The 21,567-nt window shown below is 34.3% G+C and overlaps 2 protein-coding genes across 2 annotated transcripts; both read left to right on the top strand.

Moving 5' to 3' along the window:
* Positions 1 to 1,764: 1,764 nt before the first annotated feature.
* Positions 1,765 to 6,083, top strand: LOC147389797 (ATP-binding protein). Its single transcript, XM_086419492.1, has 5 exons — positions 1,765 to 2,981; positions 3,084 to 3,160; positions 4,229 to 4,340; positions 4,442 to 4,558; positions 5,639 to 6,083. The coding sequence occupies exons 1-5, from the start codon at positions 2,019 to 2,021 to the stop codon at positions 5,993 to 5,995; spliced, it is 1,626 nt and encodes a 541-aa protein (XP_086275618.1). The 5' UTR covers positions 1,765 to 2,018; the 3' UTR covers positions 5,996 to 6,083.
* Positions 6,084 to 7,998: 1,915 nt separating this feature from the next.
* PRD3 (putative recombination initiation defects 3) lies at positions 7,999 to 16,250 on the top strand. The gene is made up of 12 exons (XM_086419811.1): positions 7,999 to 8,200; positions 8,300 to 8,456; positions 8,573 to 8,726; positions 8,817 to 8,951; positions 9,800 to 9,852; positions 10,127 to 10,321; positions 10,620 to 10,685; positions 10,793 to 10,848; positions 12,201 to 12,354; positions 15,119 to 15,200; positions 15,410 to 15,521; positions 15,720 to 16,250. The coding sequence occupies exons 1-11, from the start codon at positions 8,136 to 8,138 to the stop codon at positions 15,517 to 15,519; spliced, it is 1,227 nt and encodes a 408-aa protein (XP_086275937.1). The 5' UTR covers positions 7,999 to 8,135; the 3' UTR covers positions 15,520 to 15,521; positions 15,720 to 16,250.
* The last annotated feature ends 5,317 nt before the right edge of the window (positions 16,251 to 21,567 follow it).

The following is a 21,567-nucleotide window of genomic DNA, read 5'->3' as shown; positions in this document are numbered from 1 at the left end:
TTTTAATTTTTTTTTATTATAATAAAGTATCCTTGTAGACGGTGGATCGAGCCCATATCTATGCTTTGTGCAGATCATGGTCTTGACCAAAGATTAGTCTTGGTACATGTGCAATGCCTATACATTACACGCAAGCAAGCAAAGGTAATTTTGTAAAGTAGGGATGCCATTAAATACACATGGGTACAAGAGATTGGTAGATCCTGAACTTCCATGAGCTAGAGCTATATGAGCAAAACATTTTCATCTTATCTTAGATTTTGATATATATATATATATGTGGGTCACGTTATTACGACCCCTTTGCGACACACCTTTTCGTCTTATATGGGCAAAAATGTTTGGAATGGGCTGATTTTTTGTGAGGATGATCTCTATGGTGAGGGGATCATCCTGGAAAAAAATCATCCCATTCCAAAACTTCTAGACATCCGATTTTTGTTGAAAAATTATAGACCGTCCAATTTTTGTAAATCAATTTTGATGGGGTTAGAAGTTTTAGAATGGGATGATTTTTTACCAGGATGATCCCCTCACCATAGAGATCATCCTCATAAAAAATCAGCCCATTCCAAACATTTTTGCCCATATAAGACAAAAAGGTGTGTTGCAAAGGGGGTCGTAATAACGCGACCCTATATATATATATATAGGGGCGGTTCAAGGGCCATATGTAAAAACATATGAAAAAATAATGGTTTTTCAAAATATGGGTTAGAGGTTTTGGATTGAGCTGATTTTTTACAAGGATGGTCACTATGATGAGATGATCATCCTCACAAAAAATCAGCTCAATCAGAAACTTCTAAATCCATCAAAAGTGATTTATAAATTATTGACAAAAATTGATAAAAAATCAACGGACCACATTCTAAATCACTTTTAATGGGGTTAGAAGTTTTAGATTTGACTGATTTTTTTTTCGGATGATCTTTCAATCATAGAGATTATCGTCACAAAAAATCATCTCAATCCGAAATTTCAAACCCATATTTTGAAAATTTATAAATGTTACATTGTTTTTACATATGTTTTCTCATACACACACGACAATATCAATTTTTATTAGGGATAGATTTATAGTGGAGACATTTTTTATTAACGCACCCGACGCACTTTTCTCTTTCTTGTCTATAGTGAAAAAAATAAAACTTTCTGATCTGATCACCTTGTGATATTCAAAAACATGATCCGATGCAATGGAGTTGTAAAGGATAAAATTATATGAACTTAAAAAAAAAATTAATAGTTATATTTTATTTTTAAACTTGGGTGCTCGTTGGCCATTCATTTTCAACACCTTGGATCAAATTCAAAAAGTAATATTTATTTTGTAAATATCAATATTTTCATGAAATCTAAAAAATATATATATGGGCAATAGGTAAGAAAGAAGTTCTCTCTATTACTAATGTCATTCAGGTCACATGTCAAACATTTGTTGAGTTGTGAGCAAACAAGTCAAGAGCATCAAGTGTGCGTCAAAACTGCGTCATAGTATAAATACTCTTGCGACAAAAAGTAGAGACGGATAAAAAAATCCGTCGTTATTATTCCCACAAAATTTTTTTTTCCTCTTAGTTGCCCCCACAAACTTTTTTTTACTCTTCGTTGCCCCCACATGGACAAAACCTTGGCTCCGCATTCTTTATTGTTGCACATCTCGTGCAAGAGAGGGGCTCTGTGCGACTGTGCCACCTGTATCACCATTTACTACGACACCAACCTAGCTCTATTAATAAGAGTGGGCTTTGTGCCTGTGTTTTGAGTTGGAGATAGAGGGAGCAGAGTACTCCCACTGCTACCGACAAATGGTCAATCTTTTCAACGCCACGTGTAGTCGTGTCCATTACCTCGAGATACAACCTACAATCCTAATCTCGAGATTTTTTCTCTCTCACCTGAACGTCTTTCCCTCCATTTTTGACTGGTAGGTAGGGTTTCTGATTCTGGCTTCAAGCTATGGCAATGGAGATGAAAATTACTGAAATTTTACGCTTAATTGAATCGTCGAAAGCATGGAACTTGTTCCTGAAGATCGAATCGAAGAAGATTTTTCCAAAGACGAGCGAAATCTCTCTGAAGATCTTCATGAATTGAAGCTTCAAAACGATGCTCTTCTCGCTGAACTCGAAGCTCTTCGGAGCTCATATGAGGAGCTTCGATCAAGATCCATGGAGATGGAGGATAACTTGATAGATCTTGAACAGCAGAAAGATGAAGCTTTTAAGCACAATCTCGACCTTGTAAATGCTCTCGAAGAATTTTCGCATGAAAGAGACGCTCTTCGTAACGAGCTTTATAAATTCGAAGTATCTGCAAGAGAGCGTGAAGAGGAATTAGTAAAGCAGAGGAATGATCAATCGAGGGAGAAATTGGATTTTCAGAACAAATTTGAAGTTTCTCAAGAGAGGATATTGGAGTTGATGGATGAAAAGAGTGAGAGAATTCGATTTTTCTCCCAGATTTTGGATTCGATTGGATCAGTAAAAGAGTACCTTTCTAGGATCCTAGACAGGATCAGTGAAGAAAAAACTGAGATTATTGTCAAGGAAGATGATCAGATTACCGAAGAACTGAATTTAGATGAAGAATCGAAAGAATTTTTATCAGAAATGAGGTTTATTTATAAGCTGGCGATGATGACAGAATCAAGATTTACGGACTATGAAGAGATGAGAAGGAAAGAAAAAAGGGAGTTGGAGAATAGTGTGGTGAGTTTAACTGAGGAGAATAGAGACATTCATAGCTTACTTAGGATTGCTTTAGTAGAGAAGGAATCGGTGGAGAAGACTCTTAGTAGATTGAAGGGAAGTGGTGAGCAGAAGAGAGTGGCACTTCTGCAGATTGCAGAGAGAGGATTACAGAAGGTTGGGTTTGGATTCATGATGAGTTCTCCAACTGGAGATTCATTCGATAATTCGGGTTCTAGTACAAGCGGTAAATCGGATAGTGAATGTGAAGAGGAGGTTGTTAGTCTGGTATTGCTCTTCTCCTTTGTTTAATGGTTGCTACATTTGAGAAATTGCATTCAAAGGGGTAACTATTTGGTCTGATGTTGTTTTTGTATATTTGGTGACTAGGCTTCGACTGTGGAGAAGATAATGAAGAATTTAAGGCTTGAAATCACTCAATTAAAGCGATCTTTGGAGGAATCTAGGTATTTTGTTGTTGAATTGCAGTGTTTTCTGATTTACTTTTGATCATTAACATGTATGTTTCTTGTCTCTGTAACATAATCTTGATTGAGTGGGTGGTAAAGATGAAATGCAATATAAAATTTAACTGATGTTTGTGAAAATTATCAAAGAGATCCATAATGCATCTTGCTGTGGAAAACTGAAATTGCCCATGATAGAAAACCACTCCTACAAAAGGACTAGTCCTTGATGGTCACCATCTCAATAGGATTATCATTACTTTTGAAAAGATGACAATTCCTCTCCTCACCACTCAATGGGTTATCGTTGTTGTTGTTGGAAACTCGCAATTCTTCTTCTTCCAAATAGACCAGGCCCAAGGTGAAAGGAAGAAGTTTCAATAAAGATTCCCCTATGAGAGAAGGCTTTGGAAGACCAGTCTTGAAATAGGTCAAGAATATTACTATGGAGTATCCATGACATACTGAAAAGCTTCAAGAAGATAGTCCAAAGAGAGTATGTGAATGGGCTTGACGCTAATGGTCATCTCAATGGAATTCTTCTTGTTGTTGGAAACACAACAATTTCTCTACTTCCAAACAGACCGGGCCAAGTAGAAACAAGGGATCTTCCATTAAATATTTCCCCTAGGAGAGAAGGCTTTCAAAGAACTGTAGAATTCAATGCAAAATATCTTCACATATATATAAACAAAAAAGTGTGTTTGACTTTCATTAAGAGGTCATCTTGTTGAACTTCTTACTGACCACCTCTTTGTTTTCTCAACCCCTATTTTTGTGGAGTGTTGTCCGCCTAACTCTCATGTCATTCTGGGTAGGGTAATGGTATTGAAAAAATGTCCTTACTTCATGCCTTCCTTATGACTTCATAGGAATAGAGGATTATTTTTTAAGCTTCTTGGTTTTCAATGTCCGCGTTCCTCTGATGGTTTTCAGAATATGTCTCATTCTTATCCACCATAGTCTGTAGAATGCTCAAAAGCTATTTCATGTGAACCTTATTAAACCTGCCATAAGATTAGGTCCTATTTCTTAGTTACTAGTTTTTAATTATATATCTTATGCCAGGTCAGACACTGAGCGGCTACAAAGTCTTACAGAGAAACAAGCTCAGAATATCGCAGAAAGCACATTATACATAAAAGATTTGGAAGAGAGGGAGAGTAGGCTAGCCCAAAATGTAATCGTGTTTTTCATTATCTATGAGGGGGCTTGTATGTGGTGCTTATCCCATTTATGGTCGACTTACCATTTCATTCCTCGACTCTTTTTTTCTGAAAGGTTGAACAACTCGTGATGGAAATAAGAGGAGCAGAAGAAGAGGTTGCTAGATGGAGGGAAGCTTGTGAATTGGAAGTGGAAGCTGGGAAGAATGCCATTGAAGAGCGTGACAGTGAGGTAAACTCTTAAAATTTGCTTCATATTGAATTGTTTCTTCACTGGATGTTGTCAGTTGTTTCCATATTAATATATGCCTCTTTTAATGCCTATGTTGAAACATGCTTTTAGATGTTAAAAAAGGTTATCATATTAAATTGTCACCGTCATAAATATATATATATATATTATAGTGTCATCAGTCGTCACTGGCCACGTATTATTTGCAGAACTAATGATCTCAGTTTCAGTAGTCATTAGAATCAGTTTATGAAGTGGAACCAATGTTGTCAGTTGTAATAACGATTCTACACATTTAAATCGTAATACAATGCCAGATCCAAACTTTTGAGCAACCATAACCGCATTGCTTATGTTAGCATGAATGTAAAGAAGACTTTGACTATAAGACCAAACTCATGCTTTTATGTTTGAAGCCGTGAATCCTGTATACAAACTTGTGGACTTCATGCCTAATCAGACAGCTGAAATGAGAAACATTAATGCCATTAAACCAACATCCCTGTAGCATAGCACCCCCCCAGTTGGGAGTCCCACACGACAGACTTACCTTTGCTAGCCAATTGTGCTTCCTTTATTTGTACTTTTTTACTTAAGTTTAGATGGATTTCTTTGTAATACCGTCTTTTCTCTTTCTAATCCTTGTATTAGTCTTATATGTGAGAATACAATATAAAATGGTACCTGTATATCCCTGCCTTCTCCATATTGACTCCTTCATGGAGCGATAATTTCTTACCTCAAAAGAGAGGGCAGGAACAAAACTATGTGGTTTAATAGTGTTTAAAAGGCGCTTTAGAATTAACTCTATTTTATGATTACCTAATAAAAATATCAGGACCGAACTGAAGTATTTATTTAGCATGTATATTACTATTCACATTCTTTACCATGCACCGTTGGTTCGGTTGCAATGGCGCCTCCTTTTTCTTGACCGGCTACCACCACCAGAAGATGTATTTGTTGTTTGGCTCGCCCGACTATTAGAGCGATGCACAACATGCAGTTTATGCATCCTTCTCCAAAATGTCGTAAATATTTTGAGTTCCCATTAAATTCATTCATGTGCTCTTGTACCAGGTTGCGATTCTTAGAGAAGAGTTGGAGAAGACCAAGGCATCTTTGGACATGTTGAATAGCAAGTTAAAGCTGAAAGAAGAACTTGCAGCTGCGGCCATGGTTGCCCAGGAAGCAGCTGAGAAGTCTCTCCAGCTGGCAGACAGCAGAGCTTCAGGTTTGCGTGAGCGGATTGAGGAGCTAACAAGGCAGTTAGAGGAGGCCGAGAGTAGAGGTGAATGGAATTCCCGCCGTAGGGTAAGACACATATGCTGGCCTTTTCGAGTGCTTAGAGTGAACCCATCTGGTACAAGTTCAAGGAGTAGGATTGTAAGGAGGATGTTGCCTGAAATGGAAGGCTTGCTGAATTTTAGCATATAAACTCATTTATTTTTCTTTGAGCTTAATGTAATTTGTATTTTGAATCTTTTTTCTCTTTTTTTTTTTTTTTTTTTTTGCTTTTGTAGTCTACGTTTCATGAAATGTTTGTTTCTTTACTTGCTTCTTCAATCCTAATATCTTTCCTATTTTGATTAGTGGAGGTGCACTTCTGGAGTATCATGCCACAGATACATATTAAAGAGAGCTGCTATTGCCACACCAATCTTTATGTAAATCACCAAAGAATTGCACACAGTTGATGTGGTGTTAGCAAAAATTGGTGTGGCAATAGTAGCTTTCAATTTTTATTTTTTTTGAAAAGTAACAGTAGCTTTTTTATTAAATTAAAAGAAATTTTTTATAAGGTGGCAGGAGTACCAATAATGTTGTATGGAGTTGAATGTTAAACGGTTGAGAAGAGTCTAACTTAATAGCTTGAGTGTGGTAAAAAAATGATGATTTTGAGATGGATGAGTGGAAATATTTAGAAAGTAAAATTAGAAATAAATACATTGGAGAAAATGCCTGAGTAGATCCAATAGACGATATAATAAGATAACGTCAATTGAGATGATTTGGCATGTATAACGAAAATTGTTTGGGATCCCAATTAGAAGGAATACTCAAGTTGAATGTTTATAAAGGGCGCTAAGAAGATTCCAAAAGATGTGGATTGAGATGATGAAAGCGAAAAATTAATTTTGATGTTTATGAAAAGAAAAATGCGAAAAGCATTCATTACTGAGTTGATATTGAGGAATGCACAGAATTGATGCATTTCCTCGGGATATGAGTAAAAAAGTACCTATGGTGGAGTGCACAGTTACACACCAGCTCAGTGTAGAATGCAGTGTCCTAGGAAATCACTCCAGCACTATTTTTATTATAAAAAAAAAATGTCGTTCTAAACTTACTTCCTTCGACAACATTCAACATTGCACTAACGCAACAATGTACGAAGAATCATAGATTTTTGGAAAAATTATTAAAAGAGGGTTAAATATTTTAATATTTATAAAATAAATAAATAAAAGAATCTATTTTTTTTTAAATTACCAAAAGTAGATTAAGTAACTAGACAGTCATGCATTTTAGTAACTCATTGAACTGTCCAACGTATTAATAAAATACATTTATTTACCAAAAATGCTCATTGAATGATTGCAAAACAGGATTGTTGAGCATTTTAATATCTTGCTTTAATACCCCTAACAATTTAGCCTCCACTTAAAATGCTCGACAGACCTTCGAGTTACTAAAATGCTAAATTGTCCAATGACTTAATTCATTTTTGATAATTTTTGAAAAAATTGATTTTTTTTTTTTTTGTGTAAATATTTAGAGTCGTGCTAGGATGACATAGGATTTACTGTGATTCTCACAATTCTGACATGGAGATGCATACATAACCATAGATGGTTTTTACTTGTATCGTGAGAAAACAATTTATGAGTATGTGCACATTCCATGTCAAACTTTTGAGAATCGCAGTAAATACCTTGTGTCATTCCAGCATTTTCCAAATATTTAACACCAGTCGTGTTGGGGTGACACAATATTTATTTCAATTTTCACAATTCTGACACGGAGATGCATACATAACCATAGATGATTTTTACTTGTATTGCGAGGAAACACATCTGTGGTTATGTGCACATCCCACGTCAGAGTTGTGAGAATCGTAGTAAATTCCTTGTGTCATTCCAATATTTTCCAAATATATTTAACACTCTTTTGGTAATTTTCCCTAGATTTTATCCGAAGTGTGATTAAATGCGAGTAAAAAAGGTGTTGAGTGGATCCAAAAACTTGTGCCACGTGGCATTTTGATATTAGAGATGAAACTCTGCTGTTGAGTTAGTTAGTGAAGTTGTTCCCTGCCTCAGCATCATAACTGATCAAATCGAAGTTCCCGCTAAACCTCTTCGCTATAAAAAAAGGACGCCTTGAAGGCTCGTTAACACTCTATTTCTCTCCTCTGATCGTAATCCTCCAACTTTCTTCAAACTTCTTGCTCTGCAGATCAAAATCGAAATCGAAGTTCTGCTAAAGTTTTTTAGGGTTTCTGAATCTATCAGATTCTTCTGCAATTGTTGAATGAAGTTACGTTTGTGGGATCTCCATCTCTGAAATCGTTTAAATGAAGTTGAAGATCAACAAAGCCTGCGATTTGAGCTCCATTTCAGTTCTTCCTCCTCACTCCAGGTTCTGATCCGTTACAGAAAATGTAATTTCCAGTAAGCTTCATTACTTTTTGATTTTTTTTTTTTACTTAAATCTGTTAGCGTTTCGAATTCATCACAGAAGAGCAAATGTGATAGCTCCTGGACCAGACTCTTCGATTTTTGGCAAAAGCCAAGCTTCTCAGCTTCGATCACAGCAGTCTCAGCAATCGTTTTCGCAAGGAATGTCTTCGCAGCTCTCACAGAATTCTCTCGATGAGATTCTTACGAATGAACAGGTAGAGGATCTGAAATGAGATTTTACATGAATTATCTTGCTTCTTTTGATTTTCTTTGGAGATTTTGACAATTAGATCCAACATCTTGTTTGATTTTGCTCAAATTTTGTTTGCAGAGATTCGGTTCTCAGGAAAGAGAAAACACGACAAAGAGGATTTCTTGCTTGGCGCCAATTACTTATACACGAGAAGAGACTCAAATGCCGATGTCAAGATCTTCCAACAATATTATGCGCAGATGGAATTCTGCTCCTTCAGCAGATCAGAGATGTAAGTTCACTCGATCTTAACCATTAGAAAGATCATCCCTCCTTATTGTTTATTCTGTGTCAGATAACTTATTTTGATTTGCCTGAACAGGTCAAGTTAGTGAAGAACTCGAACACAGGATCGGACTGATGGAAACTTCATTAAACAGGTTTGGAATGATCCTGGATTCTGTTCAGAGCGATGTCATGCAAATAAACAAAGCCATAAAAGAAGTATCATTGGAGAGTAAGTGCCCTCATTCTTCAACACGTCGTAAATTTGAACTTAAAGGATGAGATTATCCTCATAAGATCAAACCATAAAGTTGTAGTTCATAAACATATTGCTAAGAAATCAAGTGTTCTTGTGGTTTATTTCATGGTTTAAAATATCGTATCGATTGAATGTTTCGGTTAATGAAAAAACCGATATAGTATTGGTTGATTCAAACCAATACATACCCGGTCCATTCAATGTTTCAGGGTCAATGTTTCGTATCAATCTTGGCCGATACCAATATGTATCGACCGATACATTCCAATATTTTAAACCATGGTTATGTAGTGATGAATATGGAAATATTTTTTTTGTTCATCACTCCATTGGAAAAAGTCATGTGATCTCAAGTCTCAGAACTTGACTCTATGATTGGCTAGTCAGCACCCATGTTGTCTTGTCACGCTCTATGAAGACATGAGCAACTTTATGAAGATTTCCTTGTTGACCCCTAAAACAACACTCCATGAATTTGGAACTAATCTGTATTCATAGGTCAAAGTTTCTGCCTAGATTGGATGGCCTGACTAGAACATATTCTTCATTATCTTAGAAAAAAAAATCCTGAATGATTTTGTTTGCTTTAAGAATTTATCTTGGTGCATTTACCTTCATTTTGTAGTGTAGTAGTGCATCTTTCACTTAAATATCAAATGAATATGCAATGCTGCATTTCCTTATGGTTTGTCAGGAGTTCTGCATCAACTTGGATCATGATTTGAAACATTCTTTTTTGTTTTTTGATTTGAAACATTCTTAGCAATGAAAAACATTGAGTTGTACTACATATTTAATGTAATTCTGGTGTTCTCTTTCAGCGGAAGGCATACGGCAGAAGCTGTTTGGTCATGATAACTTGCTGCAACAAATGGTAAGATAGGGAGATTTTGGCTTTGTTGATTTCTTGAGTTTCCCAAGTCTTTCTGACGTTCATAAATATATGAATGGATCTAAAGCACACGACATATACCCAGCCATCTGTTTAAACATCAAGCCCTGATGAGCAATAGGGAATTGCAGTACAAAAAACCAGGGGCATGAGCCAGGGCTGAGCTTCCATCAATGCAAATCTTTGTAATAGTATCAAATGTTCAAATAAATATATATGTTATCCTTCGTCGCTAAATTGGGATAATGATTTCCAGCTCAAGGGAGAAGAAGACATCAAAGCTAGTCTTGATGGGACCTCAAAATCTATTTCTGATCAACTGAGAAAGGAGTCACACCATTACAAGTTGCAAGAGATTGTAATTGCTCTTTCAGCAATACCAGACCAAGTCAAAGCACAGATGCTAAAGTTACAAAGTGAGCTTTGTCGGACCTTCACCAAAGAAATGGAGGTAAATATGATAAATTAAAGAACAGAAATTTCTGAGCTATAAGATTATTTATTATTTTTTTCTTTCTTGGTTTTTCTGGGATGTGGTACACAAATGCTAAATTGAAGTATCTCCTTCCTCGAGGCAATGTATGACAAAATTTTCTCCATTTCGGAATCTTTCAAATCTCATTCAGTGACACTGTTAGAAAAGGAATGAATCTCATGAGTAGTTATATAAATTTACTCCGGCAGAGCTGTTGGTCAGATTCGCTTATGCTCAGTAAACTTCTTCTTTATATACATTTAATTCCTTACAGACAATGGTTAGTAGAGTGAAACCTCCCAACCACAAGGATTCGGTATCCACCATTCGGCCACCAAAGGTAGTTCTTCTTACTCAGAATGATGATGTGTGTTATTATTGCTTTCTCATACCCACCGATTGTGCATTTATTTTCCTTACAAGGCTTTACGCTTTGAAAATTTGTAGAGGAGAGGCCGCTGTATTATTCAATCTCCGAAAGAGCGACTACCTGTCATGGAGAAGTATGTTTTAAGACTTACATTTTCTTTCTCTTCCTTGGCTATTTTTTTTATAAAGTCAAAAATTTCATTAAAATAAAAGTGATTGAGATGACCGGCTAATCAAACACAGAAATGCCAAAACAAGAACAACCAAGATGCAGACATATGACAAACCCAATCCCATCTACCCACAAAATCATCAAAGAAAACCCCTCTAAATTCTTTGAAGACTTTACACCAACAAAACAAGATACTCATAATGGACATAATCAACTCATTCATCTACGCATCAACACATTAGTATTGAATTATCTTGTTAAAATATGTAAGCCATCTGTTCCAAGGAAGGAGCCTCAAACAATTGGTGGTTACTGCTTCCAAAGATACCTTTGAATAGAAGTTTGAAATACCAATCACATCAAGGGTATTTGGTCCTTCACTTCATCCATGATTGTTAGTGCTTTTCAAATGAGTTGCAATTGAGATGTTATCATCTAAATCCGTGGTAATACATAATCAAAAAGAAAAGAACAATATCCCTGAATTTCAGGTTTTCTACAGTGGATTATGTTCCATATTACCGAGATTGGGTCCTGTACCTCATATCTTCACCCGTGGAAATGGTAATGTTTTAGGTTAGTTGCACGATATCCTGCAAGAGATTTTTTTTCTTGATTGGTAAATGCAGCTTTATTGAAAAAAGGGTAGACAAAAAATACAAACAACTTAAAGTGATATAGAGAGTTACTTAAGCGTGCATGCGCACACACACACAGCTGTAATCTTTAAAATTATTGTATCTGGTGACTCCTACTTACTATCGAATATTCTTATGTTCATTGTTTCCAAAAGGACGAACACATACTGAATGGAAGAATCTTCAAATTTTCCTATAAGAAAATTGTAGATGTATCAAACCTAAGTACTTAAAGTAATGCATCTCATAGTTTGAGGTATATTATAGTGTGTAAATATGGACTTGATATATTGAACATGTACGTAGCTCTTCAGCAAATCAGTTGTGTACCACCATTTCAGTGCTTTTAGTTTTAACAGAAGCAAGCTTTTTGATCATCAAGGATCATGTTACTAAGCTTTACTATGTGTATTGATTTATATTTAGTTACGGAGCACTAAATAGGATTTGTATGTATAAATGAAGAAACTAGTAAGATGGGTATTTTTTTTTTCATGCTTATTCTTTTATAACTGAAAAGGTACTCAATTCTTGAAGAAAAAAAAATACATGACCGTTATCAGGTCAAAGTCAGAACATATACAGTTAAGTATTTGATTGGTTGTTGAGTTCGATTGTTTTCCCTTGCGTTCTTGCCCTAGCTTCTCGGGCTCTGAAAGACTCTTTTTAATTTCAGTCCAGTTGTGCCTCCTAAGATTTGCACACGAAGAACTCGGATTCCAAAGTTAGAAACCAAAAGCTATGAGTCATTAAAACCAGAACCAACTTTTTTCACTGATCGACAGCAGAACATCAAGTACAAGCAGGAAGAAATTTCTCTCATTGAACAGGTAATTCCAGTTTTCTTAGTTTTTAGCAGGAAACAAAATGCTTTGCTCTATATGATATACTAGTTTATTTGCCTGTTTTAAGGTGAAAGATAGGCACTAAAAGTTGGATTACGTTACGTTTGGGTGAGATTTACTTACTCTTTTAGAGAACATAATTCTTTTTATGAGAAATTCTCAGCAAGAGGTTTATTGAGAAACTCTAAACACTTTTCTTTTAATCCATGAAAAAATCAATAGGGAAAATATACCATAGAAAAGGGGGGAAAATGTTTAAAAAGGAGAGATTTTGAACACATCATTGACTATAAATATGATAATTATAATTGCACATAGTGCCACCATAAGTGTGGTCCCTGTATATTTTTTAAGTTACATTAGTAAAGCAACCATAATTTGGATTTCTGGTGCACTAAACTCAATCTGCATCTTACTCATGTCTTGATTATGTTTGTAAGAATCCTCATGGTTTACCACATTCCATATCTTATTGTTCTGCCCTTGAAATGTGCATCCCCTAAATTAGCAATTGTTGAAATAGTCTCTATTTAAGTTGGTCAAAATGGCCGCGTAATGGTTTAGACAATTTTACAAGTCCTCTTCCTTTGGTGGTTTCTTATGGCCATAAATCCTCTAGAAATTAATATAGTGAGTATATTCTTCCATGACTTTCCTTCCTATACTGCTACGAAGTTGTTGTACCCTAATAAATTGAGAAAATTGTGTCCTCTACAAATTAATATAATGAGTATATTATTCCATTACTTTCCATTCCATACAGTTACTGAGATGTAAAAAATATGTACCATAATTAATTGAGAAAATCGTGAGTGCTTAAAATGGAAATGGATATTTTTGTTATAAAAAAAGAATTTCACCCTCTTTAAGAAATTCATCATCTTAATCATTATCTACTCGTTATCCCATGCATTGGGATTTGGAATATGAATCTTATTTCACATTCAACTCTATCTAGAGCTATATCTTCTATCAAAGCATGTGCCTTTGATATATTTTCTTAGTAGCTCAAGCCACTTCATTCTCATCTTTCCCTATTTTATCTCTTATTTAAGCCTATTCCTAGCTTCCTTCAAATGTATTCATAGCTGATTTTGTCTTTTTCGAAGTCTTACCTCTTGTTAATCTCACCATCCTCACCTCAGCTACTCTATGCACACATTGTTTTATGACAGATCAATATTTATAGTTGTCTTGTAAAAGTTTTCCTCTAGATTAGTCAGTGTTTCTCCTTTTGCCACCCACCACGCATCTATGTCAATAAAAATAATGTGTTTTGACTCATAGACTTTGTCTCATGATATTTAGTGTGATTTTGCACACCTTTCTTGTTCTTATCAATATGTAGCATAATGCTTATCCATCCATTTGTCATTTTCTTAGTCTTGAATATCTTGTTAAACAGCTTCATTAACCAACAAGGTCTACTTTCTCCCATGATACTTCCCCAAACCTCTCACTCAGTTAAGACCTTTTTTTTTCTTTGGCTTGGCAAGCTAGATTAATGGTCAGTAGTTGGTAGGTGAAGGCGGGTTCAGCTCATGGTATCAACATTCAAGACTTTAACCAACTTAGCAAGCTAACACCTTCTCACTCTTTTAGGACTTCCACTTGACCATTTCTTCTAATTAGGGCTGTAAGCAGCCTCCATAGAACATGCACAAACCATCTCAGACGACTTTTTCTTAGTTTATTGTATAATGAAGCTACTCCTACATTTTCCCGTTTGCGTTTGTTTCTAATTTTATCTTTCCTAGTTTTTCCATTCATCAATCTCAATGCCCTCATCTCTGCTACTCTAATCTTTCCTATCTTCATCTTAGCCAAGGCTTATTTCACTTCAATATTCATAATTGTGCAAAATTTTAAATATCCAAATGTCCCTGTAGGATTAGTGTTTCCTTCTGGTTCTGTTCTCCCTACATGTTCTTCATTCAACAATTTCTGAAAATAGTCTCTACCTTTTTTAATCTCGTCATATCTAACCAAGATTCTTTGATCTTCGCTCTTGATTCTTCTACCTTGATCTGAGTCTCTAATTTTATCTCTATCATTTTTTCATGTTTGTAAATATCTTTTCTCACTCTCTTGTTCCCAATCTATTGTTTATGTCATTGTAATCCTTATATCTTTAAGATATTAATAACTTGCCTATAAACTTGTTTATTCTGGCCACCCTGTTATTTACATGTAGAAGCCAAGTGCATTAAAAAAAATTAATTTATAATTTTATGCACTGGAATTTTTAGAAGTTGGACTATCATTAAACAAAATGCTATTGATTATTGATAGTTATGACTTGTCCATTTTTGAAATATGAGAAATGTTATATGAGATTACGTTTTAATGCATATTCTTTTTTCTCTTTCTTTTTATTTTTCCAACTATTGAACTGTCTTCAATTCTAAATATGTTGGTTGGATATCTACACATTTTCAGAAATGTTCATTGGCTCCTATTTTCAAGTAATTGATAACAAAATTTAAGATCTATGAACAATAGCCTAACAGTTCCTGTTAACTATAAATATTTTCAAGCATGAAGTAAGACATAAATTTTCAGGAGCTCCAAGCGGTTTTAACTATGACATACTCCCAGATGATCGATAGTATCTTTGAGGAGCTCCAAATGCAAAATTTTCATTTACCTTTTATATTTTCATGTATTTTGGAATGCTATGGAGTAAGACATAAATTACCATCTGTACAACTTTTGTAAGTTTACTTCTACACAAACATTGGTGGTGCAGGATAGGGAATGGAGAGTAATCATCGAATCAGATGAAGAGATTGATGGAGGTTTTTGCTGCTTGCTTGAAGAAAAGGAAACAAGTATTTAAATGAAAATTTGACTTTTGGATTTAGTATTTGCTGTTAATGTCATCTATATGTCTTTTCTATCTTGAGAACCACAAAGTATCCCTAAAGTTACAAGGATGATTCACTTGGATATGCATTGTTTTTCTTAAATTGGTGAAAAGCAGCAATTATTTACTAAATCTATAACCACTTTATTAAATCTATATCTATTCTTGGTTAAGGAATGGGAAGCGATTTGTCCGAGGAAGTAAAAGGAGAAGCTGAACGGATTTTGAGGAGGGCAAGGAGGAAAAAGAGAACAAAATACTCTAATTCTATAATTTTAAGTTGAAGGTATGATCACAATTTACTCATTTGGTAATTTCTCTCCACTTTTTTTATTTTTCTAAGGATTTCTAAAAATACTCTTTACTTTGAATTTAGATAAATAAACTCAATATTTTCCGGATGGGATAATTTCTTCAGATGTGTTTACTACTTCTGATCTCTATCTTACTCATATATTGAAGTACAAAGCTATCTCGAATGCAGAATGTGAACATGAAAAACTCATCATGCACAAAGTTTGTTGGGCTCAACTATCCGACCCAAGTCAATTGGACCGAATAAATCAGATCTCTTGTTTTACAATTTGAGGTTGATGTTCAAGGCTTAAAATTTCACTTTGGGGGTATGTCTTGGTCAAGGTGAGCCCCATATAGAATTTGCTGTCTCCTGACATTGATCTTAATCATTCATTCATCAAGTGATCCCAAATTTTTGGGATAATTCTTTGATGTTGTTGATGAATCCCTATTTTGCTAATTTCAGTCAGTAAATAATTCAATTAATTTGATGGTTCTAATTATGTGAGCAGCTCTAGTGTTGGAATCAGAGATCTATTAGGTGAACCCACTGAGAAGTAATGCCCTATTGTTACCATCGGTTTTATTTTTTAAGTCAAGAAAAAAACCCCACATACATGCACATAGAGACTCATTTACATGTCCATAATGTAGTTTTAGGGTTCTTAAAATATAACCTCCTATGGATTTTGTTAACGTTTGCCCTAAGAGCACACGTTAGAATCTGAGGGTATTTTGGTACAAAATTCAATTTTCAAAATATATTTATTGCACTTTAACGTGTGCCCTAGGACACATGTTAACAAGATTCATGGATTTATACATGAATAAAGGCTCCTTCAATGTCCAAGAATGAATGATTAAAGTCATAGAATTATCTTCATGCATTGAGTTACTTAATTATTTCTTCTTTTTTATTTCAATGACAGCTTTGCTGTCTTATTAGGCGATTAAAGACATAAAGGAGATCTCTAATCTCAATGAGTGTAGTAAACTCAAATTTTCATCTTTTTATATATGTTGTCATAGATTAATTAAGCATTTGCCTCTATCGTTAATTTTATAGTATCCAACGAAAAGAACCGTCTCGAATTTCTCACCCATTGCAATGTTGATAATGGTAAAGGACCCACTTGAAAAATAGCAAATATCCAATTGGATCCCTATGATACCCATCAAATCATCCAGATAATACAGATGGCTCCAAAAATACATGAATTTTATCCAACTTTTGAAAAGTTCTATATGCCTCCATTGCACTTTATTCCAAGCTGAGTTTTTTTCATTGAAAGTAAATTCATGTGTTTTCGCTATTTCCATCCACATTCTTAGAAGATTTTTAACTTGAATATATTTTTTTAAGGAAAATTATTTAATGGACCCTCGTGGAGGGACTTTTTTCTAAATAGTCTTTAAATTTTTTATTGTAGTCAGGACATTTATTAAACTTTTCTTTTCTAAATAATCTCTCATTATTGGCAAACTTACCGATTTTTATTTACTGTTGAGTTCACCACTTTTATTTACTATCGAACTCGACGCTTTTTATTTATCGTTAAGTTCGTCACTTTTTATTTATTGTCAAGTTCACCACTTTTTAAATAAAAAATGGTAAACTCAACCTTGGTAAAAAAAACACTCATTTTCAATTTTTCGAGTTTTTTCGACTAAAATACATGGAAAAATCAACTAAAAACTTGAGATAACGACTTGTTTAGATGATTTCAACTTTAAAAAAAAAATCATTTTTGATCTATTTTCATCTAAAAACTAAGTAAAAAAGTGAAAAAAAAATCCCTTAAAAATAACTTTTTCCTTCTTAAATCCTTTCCGATGGAATGAAGTCTCCGAAACTTGATTGAGATGCTAAAAATCTAATTGTTTTGAATGAACACGATGAGTTCAAACAATTAGGACAATCGATAGTGAGGAAGGTGGGAGATGAGGTCTAAGGATTGTTAAGTAAATTTTTTTTTTATCAAATGGACCATTAAGAGACCATTCAAAATTTAGGGGCTATTTAGAAAAAAGTTCCTCTGCGAGAATCCTATAAATGATTTTCCCTTTTTTTCTAATTGGGATTGTAATTGGTCCTCGTTGTACAGTCCAAATGATATAAATTGACTTTTTAGTGCATCATCTGTCAGAGATATATTCCAATATTTTCACAAAGAGTCATGATCCAGAATGGTGTCTTGTTCCTATAATAAAGTATGGTCTCTAAGTGGCATATTTTTATTGGAATTCATAGGCATTGGACTGCGCACACAGCTTGTTTAAGAGTCATAGATGTTTTGAGCTCCAACAAAAAGAACAAAACAAAAAAAAAAAAACGTGTCATGTAGACATTGTACCTTATTATAGGAACAGGACACCGTTCTAGATCCTAACTCTTTCACAAATCTGTTTGTTTTTTTTACTGTCTTTCTTCAATCTTCCACTCAAAATTTTATGTTTTTATTCTTATTCCTTATTGTGATCAACATCATCAAAATCTTATCCAAAATATTTCCAGCCAGCTGAATTTCTCCATACAATTCTACATGAAATCATATCTTTTGCTGATTCAAGTGTAAAATATTGTATCCAATTTTCTTCTAATTAGAGTTGGTTACAAGAGAGCATCAGAACACGGATGCCTTTTATTAGGACTAATTGATTTTTCCCTATTTAAACTCATATTAAGTCATCTTAATTAATTCTATTATCAAATAATTATTTCATCATCTGATTGAACATATAATATATTCTATAGGAAGATTGGAAATAATTATTAGAGTCGTGCTGGGGTGACATAGACGGAGACAAAATGATGTGGTGTCGTGCACATTACCGTAGATGCTTTTCCACGAGATACAAGTAAAAAACATCTATGGTTATATGTGCACCATCACATCATTTTTGTCACCTTTATGTCTCCGTTTGTGTCATTCCAGCATTTTCCTAATTATTATTGACGAATTTACTGACAACCAGAGTGCATGAATCATGATTCTATTGCTTTAAAGTCTTCTAACTCATTGATTCGAATAATAAAGTAGATTTTTTCACATTATTTTCCCTACTTTCTCTTATATGTCATATGGCCCAGAGCCCATAGGGCTTTCCATGTCTTTCTTTATATTGTGTATGGGGCAGAAAGAGGGGGGGAATCCAATTCTCAAAGAAAGTGGGGTTAGGAGTATTGGAACCCTTATCTCAGAGAAATTGGCCCACCATTAAAGAAAGATAAGGTGCTCTTTTACTTAGGCATCAAGTCAGGTTTGATTTTGTCATATAAGCCTTATTGTTACTTCATTGACCTCTAATTAAAAATAAAATAAAATTCAACAAGACCCATTATTATATTATATTTAATCTTGTAGCATGGTTTTAAAACTCGGCTGATTTACAATGGGTTGGTCAGGTCCAAACTTATTACCTATATAAAACTGGACAGTCCTTTGACTCGGCTCGAAACTAGTTCAAATCAGCCAATTTTATGAAAGAGATGCTCTACTCACTCTCACCATATACTCTCTTGGCACCCACTTAAGTTGAATTATTTTTTAAAAAGGGAAATAACACATATACCTTCATCGAATTACTCTATGTGCCTACCATCTTCTTCTTTTGAGTTTTGTGAGAGGTTAAATCAATGGAGATTAGGTTTTAATTTTTTTTTTTTTTTTGGTATTTAACCACCAAGCAAAATGAAAAAAATTACTATTAAAACTTTCAAAAAGATGATTTTGAATCGAAAAACTTAAAAAAATTTTGACAGATTTTGTTTGATAAATTCAAATCGAACTTGTTTCAGCAAATTCGATAGGTATCCTATCAAACATTACAAGATCAATTTGGCAGGTACCTACCAAACATTACAAAATTGATTCAATAGGCTCGATTGGAGATGTTAGGGTTACACAAGAAAATTTGGTTAAGTAGGTATTTATCGAATTTGTTTTGTAATGTACGATAGGTACCAACCGAATCGATTTTGTAATTTTTGGTAGAAAATTATGTTTGGTAGGATACCCGCCGAACAAAACTTTCTCCTGTTTGGTATACTAGTACATATCGAATTGGGTTTGTAATTTTCGATAATCAGTTAAAACAAGTTCGATTTTGTACCTATTAAGGGTCATTTGATGACTTTCAAGAAATTTAGTAAATGGACATAAAGAGCAACCAGGCGTAAAGTGTATAATGAAAAATTAGGTGATGCCACGAGTTAATGGGTGCCAAGAACGTATATGGTGGGAGTGAGTAGCACAACTCTTTATATAAAAGCTCAACTAATTTTTTTATAAAATTTGGCCAGCCAACCAAGTGGGTTCTTTTTTTCTAATATATATTTAGACAAATTTTAAGAATCTAAATGTTCTTTGTTGATATAAAAATAAGATTTTGTTATTGTTGTATCTATTATGAGTCGTGATTTTCTGATGCCCCCTCTGACACACGACCCTTGATGTTGCTTGTGCTAGAACCATAGATTCTTTTCCCTTGCAATACACAATCATACATCCCCATAAATATGTGCAGTTGTCTATCTTGAGCTAAAAAATCTATGATTCTAACATGTGCCCCATCAGGGGCATGAATCATAAGGGGGGCATCATAAATGGCATCATAAAATCATTATTCATCTATTAATCCATTTTTATAACAACAAATATCAATTATTTTAGATATCTCAAATCAATATATGTTAATCACAGTCTTAACGAAGATCGATGGTACTAAAAAAGCATGAGAAAGACCTAAAGGAACTTGAATTGATTTTTTTCGGATGCTCTAAAGGAATGTGGATTGAAAGAGTGAAGATCGATATAAACAAAGTGGATTGGCGGAACAGGATTGATTTAACCAAACCCAAATCTTAATGATTCAATATATGCCAATGGATGTCGAAATGGTTCCAAATCTGACTCTTGAAATCATGCTTCAAGCTGAACACCATATAATTTATGTCCTAAGAGTTATTTTTTTGTTCTTTGGTAGGTCATTACAAATCAAACCCAAGACCTAATTCACTTCAACTAACCTCCTAACCACCAAACAGTTGTGTGGTGTGTGTGTGTGTGTGTTTTTATATGGTATTCTATCTCTGTTCCTTAATGATTGCATTTAGTTAGAGTAATTTTGAGTCTAACTTGAATCGAACACACAACTAACGAATATTTGTTTTCTAACTAATCCTTGAACCATAGATGGTCCTACTTTTTATTGGTTTAACCTTCATTTTATGATGGTTAGGTGCATATTCTCAAAGGTGGTTGAAGCTTTGGATTTAACCTTTTATGGGTTTGGATCTAAGTTTCAAGTCATGATGATTAGGTGAGATTTCCCTAATGTGGTCAAAATTTGGATTCAAAACTTTGGTGATTGATCTCAATGATAATGGTGAATGAAATTATAATGATTTCAAGTACCATACGATTCAACTAACAATAACAATTTGACGCAAACATTTGTTTAAAGAGTCATGGTAATCTGACGCTCCCCCTTTGACACACGCCGCCATCTCATAACTATAGATCATTGTCCTCGGGATATGCAAGATAAAGATTTATGATTTTGTGTATCCCAAGACAAATGATCTCCGATTTTGTATTGGGGCGTAAGAGGCGTCAGAAAATCTTCATTCTTGTTTAAAACATTGGATCTAATCTTCGATCTAGATATGGAGATCCAATAAGGACCCAATCCAACTTTGATCCCTCGTGTTCGATATCCACATTCCGAAAAATAAAATTATAATAATTATATATATATATATATAAACAATTTGACTTGGAATTGGCAAGTTAAAAACTTAAGATTATAATTTAATTAATTTTGGATTAGTTGGTGAGGGAGATGAGGACACAAACACCTCATTTTTCCAACGGTATGTGGTGGGGACACCTTAAGTTTGAAAGATGCCGACTACCTTACTAATGCCAATAAGAGAAGTTACAAAGAGACGATAAATACAAGCTCTCAAGAGGAGACAACAAGGACCATCTTAACCTCTCCATCTCCAACCCCATCATATTAACTTAATTTCC

The sequence above is a fragment of the Akebia trifoliata genome, chromosome 12 (assembly GCF_017979445.1).
Source record: "Akebia trifoliata isolate Shusen 1 chromosome 12, ASM1797944v1, whole genome shotgun sequence".
NCBI lineage: Eukaryota > Viridiplantae > Streptophyta > Magnoliopsida > Ranunculales > Lardizabalaceae > Akebia > Akebia trifoliata.
The sequence above is the reverse complement of the archived record's forward strand: the minus strand, read 5'-3'. Positions and strand labels throughout refer to the sequence as shown.

What these genes read in the sequence shown, in the direction of transcription:
- LOC147389797 (XM_086419492.1), top strand. Translation starts at nt 2,019, where the DNA reads ATGGAACTTGTTCCTGAAGATCGAATCGAAGAAGATTTTTCCAAAGAC. An exon ending in AGAGTAGGCTAGCCCAAAAT is followed by an intron (nt 4,341 to 4,441) that starts GTAATCGTGTTT and finishes TTTTTCTGAAAG; the next exon opens with GTTGAACAACTCGTGATGGA. An exon ending in TTGAAGAGCGTGACAGTGAG is followed by an intron (nt 4,559 to 5,638) that starts GTAAACTCTTAA and finishes CTCTTGTACCAG; the next exon opens with GTTGCGATTCTTAGAGAAGA.
- PRD3 (XM_086419811.1), top strand. Translation starts at nt 8,136, where the DNA reads ATGAAGTTGAAGATCAACAAAGCCTGCGATTTGAGCTCCATTTCAGTT. An exon ending in TCCTTCAGCAGATCAGAGAT is followed by an intron (nt 8,727 to 8,816) that starts GTAAGTTCACTC and finishes TTGCCTGAACAG; the next exon opens with GTCAAGTTAGTGAAGAACTC. An exon ending in GCTTGAAGAAAAGGAAACAA is followed by an intron (nt 15,201 to 15,409) that starts GTATTTAAATGA and finishes TTCTTGGTTAAG; the next exon opens with GAATGGGAAGCGATTTGTCC.